General features: G+C 41.5%; 1 protein-coding gene across 2 annotated transcripts in view; it reads left to right on the top strand.

The window, feature by feature from the left end:
- Positions 1-10,995, top strand: part of LOC146961439 (glutamate receptor ionotropic, kainate 2-like) — a 59,614-nt gene extending 48,619 nt beyond the window's left edge. For both annotated transcript variants that reach the window (XM_085770052.1, XM_085770051.1), the window contains exons 14-16: positions 637-862; positions 4,627-4,877; positions 7,758-10,995. In XM_085770052.1, the coding sequence (XP_085626178.1) occupies positions 637-862; positions 4,627-4,877; positions 7,758-7,922 (642 nt within the window). In that variant the 3' untranslated portion in view covers positions 7,923-10,995. The remainder of the gene's footprint in view (positions 1-636; positions 863-4,626; positions 4,878-7,757) is intronic.
- Positions 10,996-17,507: the final 6,512 nt, after the last annotated feature.

The raw sequence follows: 17,507 nt of genomic DNA, 5'->3' as shown, positions 1-17,507 counted from the left end.
TGGGTTCGTTACAGTCAGGGAGAGGTGTAGAGAGGGAAGAGCCTCCCCCCCTGTCACTTCCGTTGTTTACAGTGCGAGCCAGACAAAGTCGTGTTGTTTTAATCAAGGAATCAGTCAACAGTAATTGTTACTGCAGTCTGATTTCACTCTGCACACTGTGCGAGTGGTTTTTTAACACAAAAGCGCCCCACTGAGTTTTGGAGTTGATTACCTTGCAGAGGAGAGGAGTTGGAGTCGTGTGCGTCTCTTGGATTCTCATCTAACAACTCAAGTGTTGCTGCTCCTCTTGTTGCTCTAACCCCTGCAATGTTTTAAACACATACCGTTGTCAGATAAAGATTAAAATGGCCGTGTCTTGTTTTTGTAGATGCATTTTAAAAAATTAAATTGCATTAATTTCACGATAAAAGTCACCCTGTTCAACACTTAAAAGCATGAAATAGCAGCAGCGGGAAATGCTCAGTTTGCACTTGCAGTAATTGCCGTCGCTGAGAAAACGCCAAATAAAAATGGCAACAGAAACTAAACTTGATTACATGAGTATAACTTTGACTTCCTCACTATTTCATACAAATATAAATAATCTCTAACGCTGCTCTCAGACTTATTTTTCCTTTTCTTCTGGTGACTTTGCAGAAGACAAAAATCTCCACCTATGACAAGATGTGGGAGTTCATGAACAGCAGGAGGCAATCTGTGATGGTGAAGAACGTGGAGGAGGGCATCCAGCGCGTGCTCACCTCGGACTACGCCTTCCTCATGGAGTCCACCACCATCGAGTTCTCCACCCAGCGCAACTGCAACCTCACGCAGATCGGGGGCCTCATAGACTCCAAGGCCTACGGAGTGGGAACACCAATGGGTAAACGACCTCGAAAACCTCCGCAGCCCTACCGTGGCGCCGCCTGCGTGTGAATACTAGCTGTAGGTCAGAGAGAGACACTGCAGATACTATACGTGACAGATAAAGGTATATAGTACAGATGATGGATAAGCTCCGAGAATGGAAAATTTGACCTTTATTGATGGGGTCGTGGGTGTAATGGTTCGACAGAGTGAGGTGTAAAAGGTTTAGCTTAATGAAAAGCGAACGGCTGAAGAGGTTGAATTTATGGATAAGGTGAAAATGTGCCCAGGGCTCAAAAAACAGGCACCGTTCAAGATCTTTCCCCCTTTTTTTCTTTTTTTTTCTAGTCATAATGATTTTCTCCAAGGATTATTTACAGAGTAGAGAAGAAACCCTGGGTTAAACAGTGTTCACAAACACTTTTAATGGCGTGTTCCAGCCAACTTTGGGGCCATGCGAGGAGAGATCATAAGTGCAAGACAGTGAAACAATCGCAGAAAAGCAACCCGAAAGTCAATTTAGTGCAATTCCCTGTGAGTTACTTGACACCATCTGAATTGTGTCTGAGCATTAAGCCACAACAACAAAGCACTTGAGAAAGTATAAAACGAGCACTGAGAACTGTTTTAAACTGCTTGTTTGACCCAGCACCTGTCAGAAAGTATTGTTCTGACATTTTAAAGGCCCATTACCCCGTGATGAAGCAGATGAGTTAAAACCATCAGCCGCCGCTGTTTTGCTTTTATTTGACATTTTGGGAAATGATATCATGAATCAAATATTTTTCCACCATCGCATTTTGTTACGTTTAAAGCATATGTCAGGGTTAATACACGCGCGGCTCGCAACCCTGGCACTCCCGGGGAGCCTTTAGATGAAAGAGCATGGCGATGGGTTGCAGCCCCCCAGTGCCGTGGAGGTTAGAGTGGTCATGACGAGGCCAGGGAGAGCAGCGCGACCCGATATAATGGCCACATCTATCACCGGTGATAGGAAGGCCATCAAAATACGGAGGATTAATTTCTGCCCATCCACATCTGGACCCGGCCGCTGCTGATGGGTATGAGGCAGTTATAGATCTGCAGGGATGCCGTGATTGCCGCGGCCGTAACAAAGCTGAGATGATGCTGTGAAATATAGTCCCACTGTGGCTCCATAAGTGCACGAGTACTTACACTGATGCCCTTGAGATGGACACACAGTCCTCGAACACGGATCAGTCCTCGTTCTCATTCATGTGCCAACATAGTGTATCAAATATATGACTCCAAAATATAGCCCAGATCATTTTAATTCAGTGATAAGTGGTTTAAATGCATGATTTAAAATGTCCGCTTTCAAAGTTATTACTGCCCACTTACTCATTTCAATCTCTAATCCTGATGTTCATTGCTCAGTATTTCAGAAATAAAGCTGATTATAGCCTGTAAAATGTTTCTTCTCTGATAGAAGAGGTCTGGAGATAATTACTTTATTAGTTCAAAGTGAGCTCTGTTTTCATGCCAGCAGTCCTCGTCGAAACGGAGGAACATTTTCTTCTTTTTTTTTTCTTCTTCTCATTTTCATTTTCTAGATTGTTGCTTTCTCCCCGTGTCCTTGTCCCCGAACCCTGTGAAGACCTCTCAGGCTGTAACTTTTGCCCCACTGAGCACTGTTTAGCGGCTTGTTCCCTGTGGGGCTGTTACGGTAATAAACCAGAGCAAGTCGTATAATAAGTCTTAACCTTTTAGCGCTTGTCGGTTTTCACACGTCCTTTTCCCAAAACGCAAATGCGTCATCTACAGCCATCGACTTAAACTGTGATCACATTAATACTAGAAGCCAGACAGTGCGGGAGTGATGGATGTCCTCTGGTGTTGAACATCTGTCAGGTAGTTGTGTATGCACACTGTGTCAAGCACAGTGCTTTTCCATTCGCCTAGGCCCCGCTCTCCATATCCTCCTCTCGAAGGACCCATCCTATTAGCATTTATCCAAGGCCTGCTTTGTTAGGCCATCATTAATCATTTGAAATATGAGGGGAGCCAGAATCAGGGGACTCGGGATACTTGATAGATCTCTCATCTTCAAATGAAGCAAGCATATGCTTTTCACATGCATGTGCACACATGCATATATATATGTATATATATATATATATATAATGCATGACATGTGTTGTGTGCTTTACGTTATCACCTCAAACCATGCTCATTGCACATCATAAAGAAAAGAAAAAGAAAAAAACATAAAATCACGCACACACAAGTATACTCGCAAAAGAACAAGGCTTTTTTTTCTAGTGAACGCTGATATGCTGTTCAAAAATCAGTGGCTTTCTATGTATTTTTCAGTTTTTTTGTATTAATGTCCCCTTTGTCAGTCTAAATACACAGAGACTCTGAGATGAAAGGATGATGGATGGCAACAGATAAATGATAGATGAGACAGAGAGGGAATCAACTACAGGGGCTGACAGCCAAAACTGTATGAGAGCAGCAGACAAAGTGATGCTACCTGCTACCTGGAGCCAGATTCACTTCTTTAGCACAGAATGTTCCCATGTTTGTTACGAGGGAAAAAAAAAGGATTTCTATTATGCCAGCATTATAAAATTTTCATATTTTACTGCTGTTTCATCTCTTTTTCAGTCACTCTGAGTAGCCAAAATACCTTAAATAGAAATTGAAATGTACAACCAGGCTTCATTACGTATGATTTCTGTAATCACATAAATACACTAACAAGCTTTCAAAGCAGTTTATAAATGAAACATGAACGCTCACAGTAAGTATTAATCTTTCTCGGTTGGGGCAGTGTGTGTATGTGTGTGTGTGTGTGTGTGTGTGTGTGTGTGCACGCACTGCGCCTCGATCGGTCCGTGTGTTGTGTCAAACACGCTGCAGAAGGGAGAGGAACACGACCCCACTCGGGTACTCTGCAACGATTACTCCTCCTTTGATCACGGCATCACCCACTGCGCCTTAATGCCTTGTCGCTAATTCTGGCGCCTTCCCACTGTCTCTGGATTTGGGTTCTTTTTACTCGCCATGAAATCAACATGCAAAAGAAAAAAATAACACCCTGATAGAGAAACCCTATCTCCAACATACACATATAATCCCAAACACATATGTCCCCATGTAACGTACACCCCACTGGGCTGCTGCTGCCGTGTTCTCTGCCTGTTTATGTGCTCCATTTATGGCGTGCGGAAACATGCGCCGCAAACAGCAGCTAATTCGTCAGAATCAACAGCAGCTCGGCTACACAAAGCCAAGTGTTTGCTGCCAGCTCCCTGCGCGTTACAATTCACACTCTGCCGAGATGAGTGAGAATTCTGGACTCACTCTGTGAATATAGGGATTAGTGGGATTTGAAGAAGGACTTACAAAAAAACTCCCTCTAAGCAGCCAACAATAACATGACAGGTTATATGATCACATGCAGCATGTTTCATACGCCCACCACCAGCGCTTATATATATATATACACACATGATAATATCATGATGTTAGGACGTTAGGCCTCGTGGATAAGTTCATCTGCTTCCCAACAGTCTTAACTTCTTCTAACTCCCTGCACTCGTATTTGAGTCTAACTCGTTTGCCAAAACGCATAAACAAAGTTTTTTTTCTTCAAATGTTTCTACAGAGATCATTATTGTGAAATCTCATAACCATAGAGTGAAAATCTGACATCACACCACAGCCCTCCTGAGCATAATCTCTTTTTTTTCCTTCATATTTTGCTGTTATCCCTGTCCACCGGTCTCATGTGGTGTTTTTTTGTCCCCACAGGCTCTCCATACAGAGATAAGATCACAATAGCCATTCTGCAGCTGCAGGAGGAAGGGAAGCTGCACATGATGAAGGAGAAGTGGTGGCGAGGGAACGGCTGTCCCGAGGAGGAGAGCAAAGAGGCCAGCGCTCTGGGGGTGCAGAACATCGGGGGGATCTTCATCGTGCTGGCTGCAGGACTGGTGCTGTCGGTGTTCGTGGCCGTTGGCGAGGTCCTTTACAAGTCTAAACAGAACGCACAGCTGGAAAAGGTACTGGAGCCTTTTCCATTACAGTTAAGGGATTAAAGACCCTGCTGTGTTTCATTCAAACTGTGTTACATTTGAGATTTGACACCTCATACACTGCTCATCCTTATCAATGGGTGATTTTCTTGCATTACTTTATTTCTAAGGGGAATTCAAGCAGTTAAACAAAACAATATACAGTACATATGGTTTAGTTATTCTAATTATAAGTTAAAGAATTTAAAGGATAAGTTCACATGTTTTTAATGACTGCCTTAAACAATACTCATGCTCATATTTACATTGAAGTTGTTTTTGATCGCTCTAATTGTTCCTCCTACCCTGAAGACATTCATCTGTTCTTCTTTGCTTTGCTTGTTTTAGAACTACATCCTATACTGTACATAGAGTGTCTTCACGGCCAGCGCCAACAGACAAAACAATTAACAGCAGCTATTTCAGTTTATGTATGGCCGACCGTGTGAGCGTTGTTTTAAAAAGTACAAAAAAAAAAGCGTGAGCTCATCCTTTAATTGTATGATTTGTGTGAATGCAAATCCATGTGCAGCTTTTTCCTCCTCCCTCTGGTTATATTTCTTTAAAGCAGGAGACTGAATACATCTCAGGCTGTTCTATCTGTGGTCTATTTTAGTACTGAGTGCTCATGATTCATCACACAGTGCGGAGTATGTATTTTAGTGCACTTTAACTTGTGCAATGATGTTTCCAGATAATTGTGAAAGTCCGTCTGATAACGTATTTTAATTATTTACATCTACAGAATTATCACAGCGCAGTGGTGTGTTACTTTATTGGGATAGTAATTAGTTTTTTTCTTCTTTTTTTTTAAACGGGCTGCATATGTTTCAGAGCACATCTTAGATATCATTAATCAAGAGCCGCAAGACTGGGTCACAGTATTCAGATAATTTGCAAATGCCACAGTCTCTAGGCTGCCAAGGTGCTTGTAATTTACATGCTGACAACAAGCCTCTCCTTCTCTATTTCCTCGCCCCGCCAACCCCCCTCCACCCAAACATCACCAGCTTTTTTTCTTCTTTTTTTCCCCCATTTTTCCCCCCTCACCTCCCCACCCTCTTGTTCTCCATCTTTTCCCCCCCCATCACTCTAATCCATATCTCTCCTCTTTGCTTTTCACCATTTCTTTTCCCCTCACCCTTCCTGCCCCTCTCTACTTCTGTAATCACTCATCTTCCCAAGTTCGCACAATCTTTCATTCATACGCCAGACAAATATATGTAAAAAATGGGCGAGAAAAAAAAAAACAAAGCAAAAAATACCTGGTGCATAAGCCACCCACAGATATCCATCTCACACACCTACACACATACACAAACAGAAAAATAGCAGCTGCATACTTTAATGCTCTCCCTCCTCCTTTATATATCCTCTCCTCCTACCCCCTCCAAGAATTTGAATTAGATTTTGCATAATCAGAAAGTGGATATATGGGAATTTGTCTTGGCAACGTTGGTGCACAGGCATATTGACATTTTATAGGATTTCACACCACGGGCATTATGCAGGGACAACAGAAGCTCATATTACAGAAGTTACATAACGCACGTCACTCTGTGAGGGGGTGATTGATGTTCTAAAAGAACCTACCAATATTTTGGGGATTTAATCTGCTGAAGTGGATGTTTTTGTCCTTTGTTCGATATCTTTACGTTTCCCTCTTGCGTGCCATGAGGTAGAAGTGTTGAATGTTGCGCTCGGGATTTAGTTCTTGGCAGGACGCAAAACGCTGGGAAAAGGCATTCAGACCTTTGTGTGGCAGTGAAGCTGTAAAGGGGGAAAACTGGGACATGTCAGACCTTAAACTAAAGCCCCATTTTTAAAAAAAAAAATCTATATTGTGTTGCAAGTACACTATAGAGTGTGACCCAATTTATTATCCATACTGAAACCCAACTTGTATCCTGAGTTTCACATTAAGATTCAAGTTGGTTTGATTGAAATAATTTTATAAGGGCACTGCTAATGGAGCAGTTCACCAGTTTCACATCTAAAGATTGGTTTTAATCATTATGAAGTGCAGCACTTAGATTATAAAGACAGTCGTGTGTTGTCCTCTGTGGCTCTGCTGGAGCCTTCTGAAGTCTAGGAAATGTTTTGGGAATTTTCTTTTTTTTTGATTGGATTTAAAATTAAATTCTTTTAAGAGTAAAACCTGTGTTGCACACTGGGCATTTGAAGTTTTGAAAAAAGCAGGCAGGTAAATAGTCTCTTGAGATCAAAATCTATTATTTTACTGATCAAAAGGGCACCGGCATAATTACACAACATGAAACCATCACAGTGCAAAAAAAAAAACGAAGAAGAAAAAAGAACATCAAAGCACCTAAAAAAGTGCTGTTTCCATATGTTTGCTCGATGAATCATTAGTGCTGATTTAACGTGAAGGTGAACTGAGGTTTGAAGATTGTTGATCAATTCCAATGTCGATGCCCCCTAGTGGTAAAAACATAGACACTGAAGCAGATGTCAGTGTCTGCCACTGTGCCCACAGATCTGACTCATGAACACTGAGGTGTTAACAGCTCAGAAAATAGACTGTTCCCAATTTTCTTTGGTATTGTTGGAATTTTTCATCATAAAAAAACAAGCCATTAGAAGAGTTGGAAGATCACATACAAATTCTTTTAATAATAGACAGTCCAGACTGTTAGCAGTATACAGATAGATTTTCATCACAATTTCTAGACAGTTATTTAGCCTTGGAGAAACCTCCAGCAGAATGTCTTGCCAATAGTGTGTATTGAATAAAATGTCAGTATTATCTATATTCAAGACGGCCCAGTTGCACAGGTTTGAGTAATGTGGCAGACACCGTGATGCCGGCCATAACTTTTCCCTCCCTGCTCTCTCGCCCCTCCGCAGCGATCGTTCTGCAGTGCCATGATGGACGAGCTGCGCGTGTCTCTGAAGTGCCAACGCCGCCTCAAACAGAAGCCTCAGCCGCCCGTCATCGTCAAGACGGAGGAGGTCATTAACATGCACACGTTCAACGACAGGAGACTCCCAGGAAAGGAAACCATGGCATGAGCTCCGCTGAACGTAAACCACCACCGATACCACCACCACCGCAACCAACCACCACCCCCTCCTGAGCGCAACCACCCCCCCCCCCTCGGTAAACAAACGTGGAAGAAGAAGGGGGAGGAGGAGGGGGACGGGGTCAAATTGATGCTGACTTTTAACCGCGGACTGAGGTTAGCAGTCGAAACAGGATTCCTTTTTGAACCCACTTGCTTATGTAGACAGATGTTTCCTGTGGAAATATATAGATACCTGAGCAGTGTCACCTCACTGTGACATTCACGTCTTGAAGGGAGCTGGAAAAAAGGAAGGAAAGGACTTTGTTTGTGTTTGTGTTGATAAAAGTATGTAAATTGAACACGATCCAAGCTGGTTTGGGACAAAAACATAAGTATGGTCCACACTAGGAGTGGATTTAAACACACACATATACACATACACACACAGTACAAACACATATATCTGCACACATACACACACACCATTGTGACAGTAAACACCAGATGTAGTTTTTCTGTTGATGTCAATGCCCTTTTGTCTTACCACCATGTGTGTGTGACCCCCATCAGCCTCTCCCTTCAGTGGCTTGAGTTAATTTCAGATGATTTGGATGAAAACACTAATCTCACACCAACAAAGGGAACAGTAGAGCCAAACGGTTTGCTATGAACTGATGTATAAAAAAAAGAAGAAAAAGAAGTGATATTTAGTTTGAAATCATCTATGCTGACCTTGTTGAATACTCATTGTTTTCTTCTGTAACGCCTTTCTCGTGCCAAAGTTCTGCCATTGTAAAGAACTTTCTACCATGCCTACTATTATGTTTCAAAGCCTCTACAAGCAACGTATACTGTCAAAGTCCTCCTCCATGTCCGTCGTTACGCGACCTGCAGTTTTCACTCTGTATCAGTTGTTGTTTAAAATGCAGTATTTCTACAAAAATGTTTGTTTTTGTACAAGAACAAGAAGTTTTGTAGTACTTTGTATCATGGTAGCCCCTCCTGTGGACAAAATATGTAGCAGATAATAACTCAGCCCTCAAACTCTTCGACAACCGGTGGCTGTGGGGCTTCAAACTCTGCTGTGTAGGGTTCATCTCTCTCTCATCACTCAGAGATTTCCATCTTTTTTTTTTCTTTCTTTCTTTCTTTCTTTCTTTCTGTCCGTCTCGTGGGGCCTGCTGTACATAGTGTCTGGGGACAATGTGGTGGATTTCGGTTGGGTAAGGACAAAGAAACTGTAAAAGAAAGTGGTGACTCATTGTAGAAACTGCACCTGTCAGCAGAAGTGCACTGACGCGTGGTTAACCAACAGTGGTCAGTGTGTGAGTCACTGTTAAAAGACGTAACAGGCTTATATGGAAGTGTTGCTTGTGTGAAAGATGAACCTGAACTGTAGATACCGGGCTACAATGTTGTTATCGCGCTACATTTTAGCCTTAGGAAACTGTAAAAAAAAAAAAAAAAAATTAAAAAAATCAAATTTTATCATGAGATTTTTGACAAATAAAGTCTTAAAGTCTTACTTTTTTAAACTAGTGAAAATAATTATAAAATAATACTATATATTATAACTAATACTGGCTTTTTGAGGCCCATGCTGATAATGTTATACTGGCCAATAGCTTAACATAAAACATAAACCATTTTTATATGGATGCATACGAGGTGGGACTGATGGCAGTAAAGGTGGATAAAATTACTAAATGACCTTATGCCTACTTTGGCATTTCTCTACTGCAATTTCTTGTTACTTAGCAGCTGACACATACATCCATGTCTGTGTATCTGTTCTAAGCTAATATCAGCCTGTGATTTCGAGGTCTGGCTGCAGAAATAATCAGTCGGTGCATTGAGGCTGTCCGGTTCAGTTACGCTGCCAGTGCCTAAGGATTTCACTAAGGCTGTCATATTTTCTATACAAATCCAGTTTTCTCTAGAATTTATTGCACATTTGTGTCACAGGGACAGGAAGCTGCACCTGGATCAAGAGAAAATTGTTGATTTGTGCTTGAAATGAGTTGAAGTCATCTCATACCACTGGCAGGGTGTTTATTTCAGAGGATATAAGCTTTAGGACGCAATAACGGGCAGAGATAACTTGATAATATGTCAAGACATCAAAGGGCCATTTAGCAGTTGTTCTGGAGATTTCAGATGGTCTTCATCAGCAGGTGAACTTTACCCAGTCACCATTGTCTGTTTCAGTTTCTATGTGAATGAGAAAACAAGAAATCTCACCATCTACACTCCCAACACTTATCTGCCGATGAATTTCATGTAGAGTGATCGAGAGCTCCAGTTCGGCTGCTAACTGGGGCCTCGTGGCCGTGATGATCTTTCAGCTGCTGACTCCAAGAGTGAGCTTCTTTAGATGTGGCCACTTGTGAATGTATGATGAAACGAGTGAAGTGGGAATAAACAGCAGCCTTTTTCAAGGCTCTCGTCCGTACGTCACCATAGCAAACATCTCACCTTGGCTCGTACGCCGAGGCGCCACTTCGCTCCCGTCGCCTCAAAGCCTTGACGGCTCTGGGAAGTGAAGTTGATGATAGCTTATGGGCAGAGAAGATGATTTATCCACTAATTGTCTCCAAATGCGTTTTTCTCTCCACCGAGTGACTGACACGATCGCATCTGGCCCCACGACACCTCTTGTCTGTTAGCTCTGTTCCATGTTGTGAAATGACAAGCATACTCGGTAGGTCACCACATCACTGCCCCTGTCTCCCCACTCTACCCAGTTAATCATCTGATCTGTTATTCCAGGGATTTTAAAGACAAAAAAAAAAGATAAAAGATAAAACCAACACCCACACAAGGGCCAACGCCGGTGGTGACACCACTGCTGTACATGAATGGATATAGTTAACGACTTATTTAACAACCACATATGATATATATTATGAAAACTGACAGGGAAGAGACGTAATCCTGAAGCTACCAGTGTTGCTTGTCATTTTCCACCCTGCTGAATCTATTGGCGCGAGCTGAAGTGATTGAATACCTGGAAACCGTTGATTAGGGACGAACTCCGAAGGCTTCGCTGTCCTGTCGAAAACAAGTATGAGCTCATGGAATTTGACATTGATGCAAGGTTTTACAAATAATGTCATTAAAAAAAATGTCATCATTGTAGTTTGGCCTTATATTATTCATGCAACCTTTTCACATCCTCTTGGGAACAAATGAGCTGAAGACAGGATCTCTGTTGGTGTCTCATTTAAGAGTGCATCGATGCCATCAAGTATAATGATGAGCATTATCTCTTGAAGTATTCTGCAATGTCAGGCTCGTCTAATTGATAAGATGCCCAAAGACTTGATTTGTATTATCTAACTGAATACATTAGGTAATTGCTAAGATTGTTAATCAAATCAGGAACGTAAGCATGTTTAGGCGGCTGTTTTCCTGACCTGGCTTTGTGCCGGCTTCTCTCTCTGACCACACTCTTTCTGAAACAACCCCCCCGCCCTGCGATCGCAGAAATCCAGATAACTGTAGTATATATATGGTGTTCACATTGATACACAGGAGACTGCTCGGGTTGACAAACAGGCCCCGAGAAGGTTCCACGCCTTGTGCTTTTTTTTCCTTCTTTTTCTTCATTGTTTATTGTTATTTCTCCTCCCACAGGCGGCAGCGACGGCGTGCAGTCGGACAACTAACAGGTTTTTTTTTTTTTTTTTTCTGGGAGTAATGATGAAAATTGTTTCTGCAGGCCCGACCTCTGCCGCCACAACATAAATGGCCACCCTGTCTGCCCTCCAGTTTGACAGGGAAGGTCAGAGCATGCGTCAGTGCGTTCAGCAGGGACCGCTTAGTCTGTCACACTTATTTCCATCATATTAAATCCTCTTCCTCCTTTTCCTAAGTGGTCATTGGAAAGGTATCCTTGGATAACATCTTGTTCATTAGGCAATTAATGGCCGAGATTGCGTTGTGGACAGAAAATTGCTTTCTGAATGTGACTTTGGTTTGTCACACAGATATTATAGGCTAATAGCACCTGCCAAGAAAGGTTTTGTGAAGGCGGAAATGTATTCCTGTGCTCATTTCCCACCGAGTTTAATAATTCAGGATTCCAGATTAAGACTCATGTAAGCTCACTTTGATTTTTTTTTTCTTCTGTTGAACAAGTAGCAGTAGTACATGTACTTCAAAAGCCATTATGCACATGAGGGGCGGGACATACAATTCATCACACAGAGAGAGAGAATTTACCAGTGGTATCTGTTCCCTTGGTATATTATGACAGTTATGGGAAACAGTGGGAATAAATGGAAATGCTTAATGGTAAAAGTGGGGTTTTATATTATTTATGCAGCAATTTGTTGAAGAACCTTGATTTTTTCCATTTTCTTGACAAACAGTTCTTATTAGCAGAATGACTGTATGTTGATCAGTCCACTAAATGTGTTATCACCTCATCTGCATCCTTATCTCCTTATTGGATGGATAGAAAATCCATGCTCCCTAGTAGGTTGATATTTGTGTGTTTTTCATTTCAACAAACACTGGGCAGATTTCCATGACATTTGGTATCAGATCTTCATCAGAATCATAACAACTTTTATTGCCAAGTAGTAATTACACCTACAAGGACTTCGACCTCATGTATAGTGCAAAACACAAGAAACAGTGATAGTTGAATATACACAAATACAAAAATACAACTAGCTACATATGATGTAACCACTGTAACGACTTCTCACTTTTAATTGGTCCACTGGTTCAGGATCAAATACATACTAAGCTAATCACATTCCCAATAGCACTTAAGCCTTAGCAAAAGGTAAGCATGCTGTGTTACGCATTTACCTCAAAGCAAATCTGCTGTTCTACAGTGCACTCTTGGAGCTGCTAGCATGACTGTCAAGTCTTGTTTACTCACTTTTCCACAAAATGCACAATACAATACAGTAATATGATATTGCTTGTACTGGAAGAGGATTTTATCCATATCGCTCACCCCTAGTGTACACTTGTCACAGCTGAAATAAGACTAGACTGTATGAATATTCACATCACAGTGTCTCGTGCAGACTGATGCTTGAAAATATCACTCATCTAAACGCTTATAATAGGTTTCATTTGAACTCCCAACCACCACAGCAAATTATGTTAAAAACTAAGCTAATTTTAACATGCAGAGCGTTTTATTTACATATTTATTGTGCTAAATATGACAACAATATAGAGCCAAAAACCCAATAATTTCACATCTTTTTTTTTTTAATTCACCCTCCCTCTGTGTAAAGCAATCACTGATTCCTGGCATGCTCTGTGTAAATAATTTGATGATATAGCATGCAGCTCATATCAACAAAGCTATAGTAGCAATCTTTGGTGCAATATTCAGCCTGCGGTTGATGATTCTCCCTCTGTAGACATTTCAGGCCTCCTTTTTGTGAAGTTCAGCACATATAATATGAAATCCTGGGGAAATGCAATAAAAAGGGGGGAATTGCAGGAGCTGGCTGAGCTGGGCCGACGTTGTTTGGTTGAAAAAGTGATGATTTGGTACGCACAAGGATCTTGCCCAGCAGTGGCATGTGTCTGCCCAGAGATAGCGTGGGGGGGGTGGGGAAGGAGAGTATTGGAAAAACCATTGGCCACACACAAAGACATCTAATGGTTTTACTGGATCTAAGTGTATTATCTGTGTAAGCAAGTGTTGTGTTTGCATGTTAGAGTCTCCACCATTTGCCACCTGTATACGTGGGTTTTTCTATGTGTGCCCAGGGGGGACAAACCCCCGTTTCGGCAGCAAATGAATTTCAATTTGAAGAAGTGATCTTTTGTGTCATGTAGCAATTCGTTTGGATGTGGTTTTCTATCGGAGTGTTTTTTTTCCCAGTGGCAGATGTGTTGTGGTGGGTGGCAGCTGCAGAATGGAGGAGCACAGCTTGCTAAGTGATTCACCCTGCTCCTGGCGTCTCCGTTACCCCATGAGTCTTTTCACTGACAATGTTTTCATTTCTATTTGCTTTATGTGTAACTAGGGTGGTTGGCTGGATGCTTTGACAGCTCTGTCAGAAAAAATGACAGTGCTGGTTGTCTGTCAGAGTAAGGGTGAGAGAAACTAATGGGGCGTTTGGAGGCTATTTCATTCCCATGACGTATTCCACGGCTTGTTCTGAGAAAAAGGTAAGAAGAATGTTGCGCTCAATCACGTTTTAGATGAACATGATGACGGTGCTCAATCTGATGAAAATCGCCCAGATTGATAGCGTGAATGAGCTTGCTATCTAATGACATCTGCTGCCTTTTCTTTTCTTTTTTTTCTTCTTTTTTTTAATGCACACACCGGAAATAACAGTGCTTAGTGGAGAACCAGTCACATCTCCTGACAGGGGAATCGCTGTTTTGTTCACTGCTGTCAAATAGCACTCTCTTTCCCCACCAAAATCCCCCATTAGGTTCTCTCAAACAAATGTTCTCCTTCTCCCCACCTCTCTCTGCCTTTGAGTCATTCATACTGTTGATTCCACCTCTGGAGGAATACATCAGGCATAAGGCCTTTTTCTTTCATCAAGGCAGCAGCTTTAAAGTAATTTTCCTCCTCTCATAGGGGGCCAAATGGAGATGAGAAGATGTCGATTCTCTCATCTCTTTGTCTGTCCCCTTTGATCTCTTTCAACATGAATTCCCAATGCACGGAAAGTAAATGGGATTTTTTTTTTCTGTCTATCTCTGGAGCATGGTTGATCATACAAAATTGACCAGAAATGACTCCTAATGACCCCTGTTTTACTCACACACAAAAAGAAGACCCCAAAACACACTCCTGCCTGTCATTACTCATAATGCATTTTAATGAAGGATGAATAATTCAGGTTGCACTTGTAGATGTAATAGCCAGCAGTGCTGATGCTGGGAACATCTTTATGGAGGCCTGGCCATCTACAAGCTTATATGTGTAAGTATGTTTGTGTGTGTGTGTGTGTGTTTTTGGGGGGTAAAAGGAGGGTTTTGTGAGAAAGTACAGAGGTTTCCACAGCGTCTGTATGCCGGTGTGTGTTGTTGTCTGTCGCATTAACAGACAGCACTTGTGATTTATCTTGTATTCCCAGTGCAGGGGCCCCCTTTCTCTCACTGGAAAGGTTAAAGCATACAGCCTGGAGGCGGTACTACAAAGGTCAACATGCAGTTTAGGAATGAGGAATAGGACGATAGAGAGAAAGACCAGGAAGAAATGTACTCCCCTCATCTCCTCGGCCTCTGTGCTGTCTTTGACATCCTGAAAACACAACCCCTGCGCCGTTTGCAGCAAAGGCCCAGCAGTATTTATCCTTCAGTTCTCGGTATCCATTCTCTCCTGTCCTCTTCTTCTACTTCTTCTTCCTCTTATCACCAACTCCCCATGATACCTCCAATATCACAAGCTGTAAAAATAGCTGACCTTGACAATGCCATCTCCAGAGATGGTGCGTGAAAAACAAAAAATAAAAAAAACAAAAAAAGATGGGGGGGGGGGGGGGGGGGGCTGTATAGGGACATGATGGTGGGTAACAAAGGGAAACTGTAAACAAAGACCGTGCATTTAATGGACCCCCTCAAGCCTGGATGTGCTTAGGAGGAAGACGGTGAGAGAGACAGCTGGTTATAAAAAGCGAGGCGCTGGGCCATTAAAGAGGAGCAGGAGAATAGAGAGAGATGGCTGTGAAGAAACACCAGCGTCTTTGGTGAGTCAGATGTGTTGAGGTGATTAATCTGCTTTGGCTGTGTCCTTCACAGGCCTGAGGGGGGGAAACAACCATACGGTGGCACCAGGTTTCCCCCTAGTGACCACAACTGAGAACTAACAGAATAAAGAAAACCCATTTTTGTGCACCATGAGCTATGTCTGCCATCATTTATTCTGAGGCACAGTGACATGTCTGTGCTGTGATTGATGCATATTACTGTTTCTGTTATCAGATAATAGAAGAACCATAAAGAATGAACTTGATTCAAGGTCGAAACCGCAAAGTTGACAAGGATTGAATGAGAAAAACAAGCGGCGCAGAAATTGTCCTCAGATGATGTTCAAATTTAGACAGATATTGTCGTCACCAAATAATCTGGTGGTTATTTTCTTTATATTTCTGATAGTTTCATTTATAAAGTGTAAAAGAGAAACAACCTTGGAGTCTAACAAGCGTGCCAAATGTGCTTGATCAAAGATGTTTCAAGTCATCCGTTCCGTCTCACTTTGTCTCTCTCCAAGTTTCCACTCACTGGACACGATCCATAAAATTTACAATAATATAAAACAGTCCATGAACCACTCAGTTAAGTGAGGAACGGTTTCAACTGGATGTTATTTGCAATCATGAGCAGGGAATACAATGAAATGGGTATTTATACATCTTCAGTGTTGGTCTTGACTTCATTGATTTGGCTTTGACTTTCATGCTTTTTTTAGTGCCCTGTATTTATTTATTCTTTTTCTGTAGAACCTATGAATACCACGATCATGGTAGACACTATAAGATCTGGTTAAATAAGAGCTCAGTGTTGTGTTGAGTTGCAACATTAAGATAATTGTGGTCATTCTCAGTGATCACGCCAAACATGCCAACGCTGCACTCAGCGCCTCAGAGATTCAGGAAGCACAACTCTTGCAACATGAGAACGTGGTGCAAGCTTTTCAATTACCCTGAAATTCAACATAAATACTTTTAGACACCATGTCTATGTTGAAGAAATAAGAGATCCATCAAAATTAGGTTGAAAGATACCCACTTTTGAAAAGAATTGTTAAATTGCAGATTTTTAGTCCTTAATGATGAAGGTTTAGCTTAAAGAAATGCTGCAACCCGTGCTTCTTATGATGCAACCCCCCTTCCCTGATAAACACCCATGTCCTTTCAACTCCACACACCCTGATCGAATGCATGAATATTTTACATTCTCCAAAACAAGTCCGAGTTAATCATTCATGTTATCTAATTAGACTTCATATAGGATAACAAGTACCTCTGATGAATTATAAACCAATCTTCATGTGTAAAACTGGAGGAATTCCCCTTCAACTGAAATATACTTTTTGTAACAATAAACAAAGTGTGTTTGCAAAATGTGTGTGAGGGTTGAAAACAAAAAAAAAACAAGCAAGCATTAAACCACTTCAATAGTCTAGTAGGAAATTATACATACTTTAATGCCAATATAATATGTTTATTTTCCAATCAAGTAAAACATTTAAGACATATTTAAAAATCCAATCCAAGATTCACAGAAATAAAAAAGGCAGTACACTTATATTGGGGCTAAAATAATGAGTGATATGCACATAGAAGAACATTTTTCCCCATTCAGAAGCAATCAGTGCTTGGCTCTAGACGTACTCCAGAGAAAGAGAGGTCAGAAGACTCCCTCTGGCCATGATGTAGAGAGTAAAAACACAAACGAACATGAGAAATGTGAGGTTATTCGTCAATACAAGGAGGTATCTGCACTTTAAACTGCCTTGGTTGGATTTATAGGTCCTTTAGAGGTCCAATGTTCCAGTATGATTTCACGTGCTAAACACAATATGAATCCAACATGATACAGTTCAGTTAAAAAAATAAACATCATAAATGATCATCCCCTACAACACATT

The sequence above is a fragment of the Trachurus japonicus genome, chromosome 24, assembly GCF_045865225.1.
Source record: "Trachurus japonicus isolate A0001 chromosome 24, Traja_1.0".
NCBI classification, from domain to species: domain Eukaryota; kingdom Metazoa; phylum Chordata; class Actinopteri; order Carangiformes; family Carangidae; genus Trachurus; species Trachurus japonicus.
This window is presented reverse-complemented; position numbering and strand designations above follow the sequence as displayed.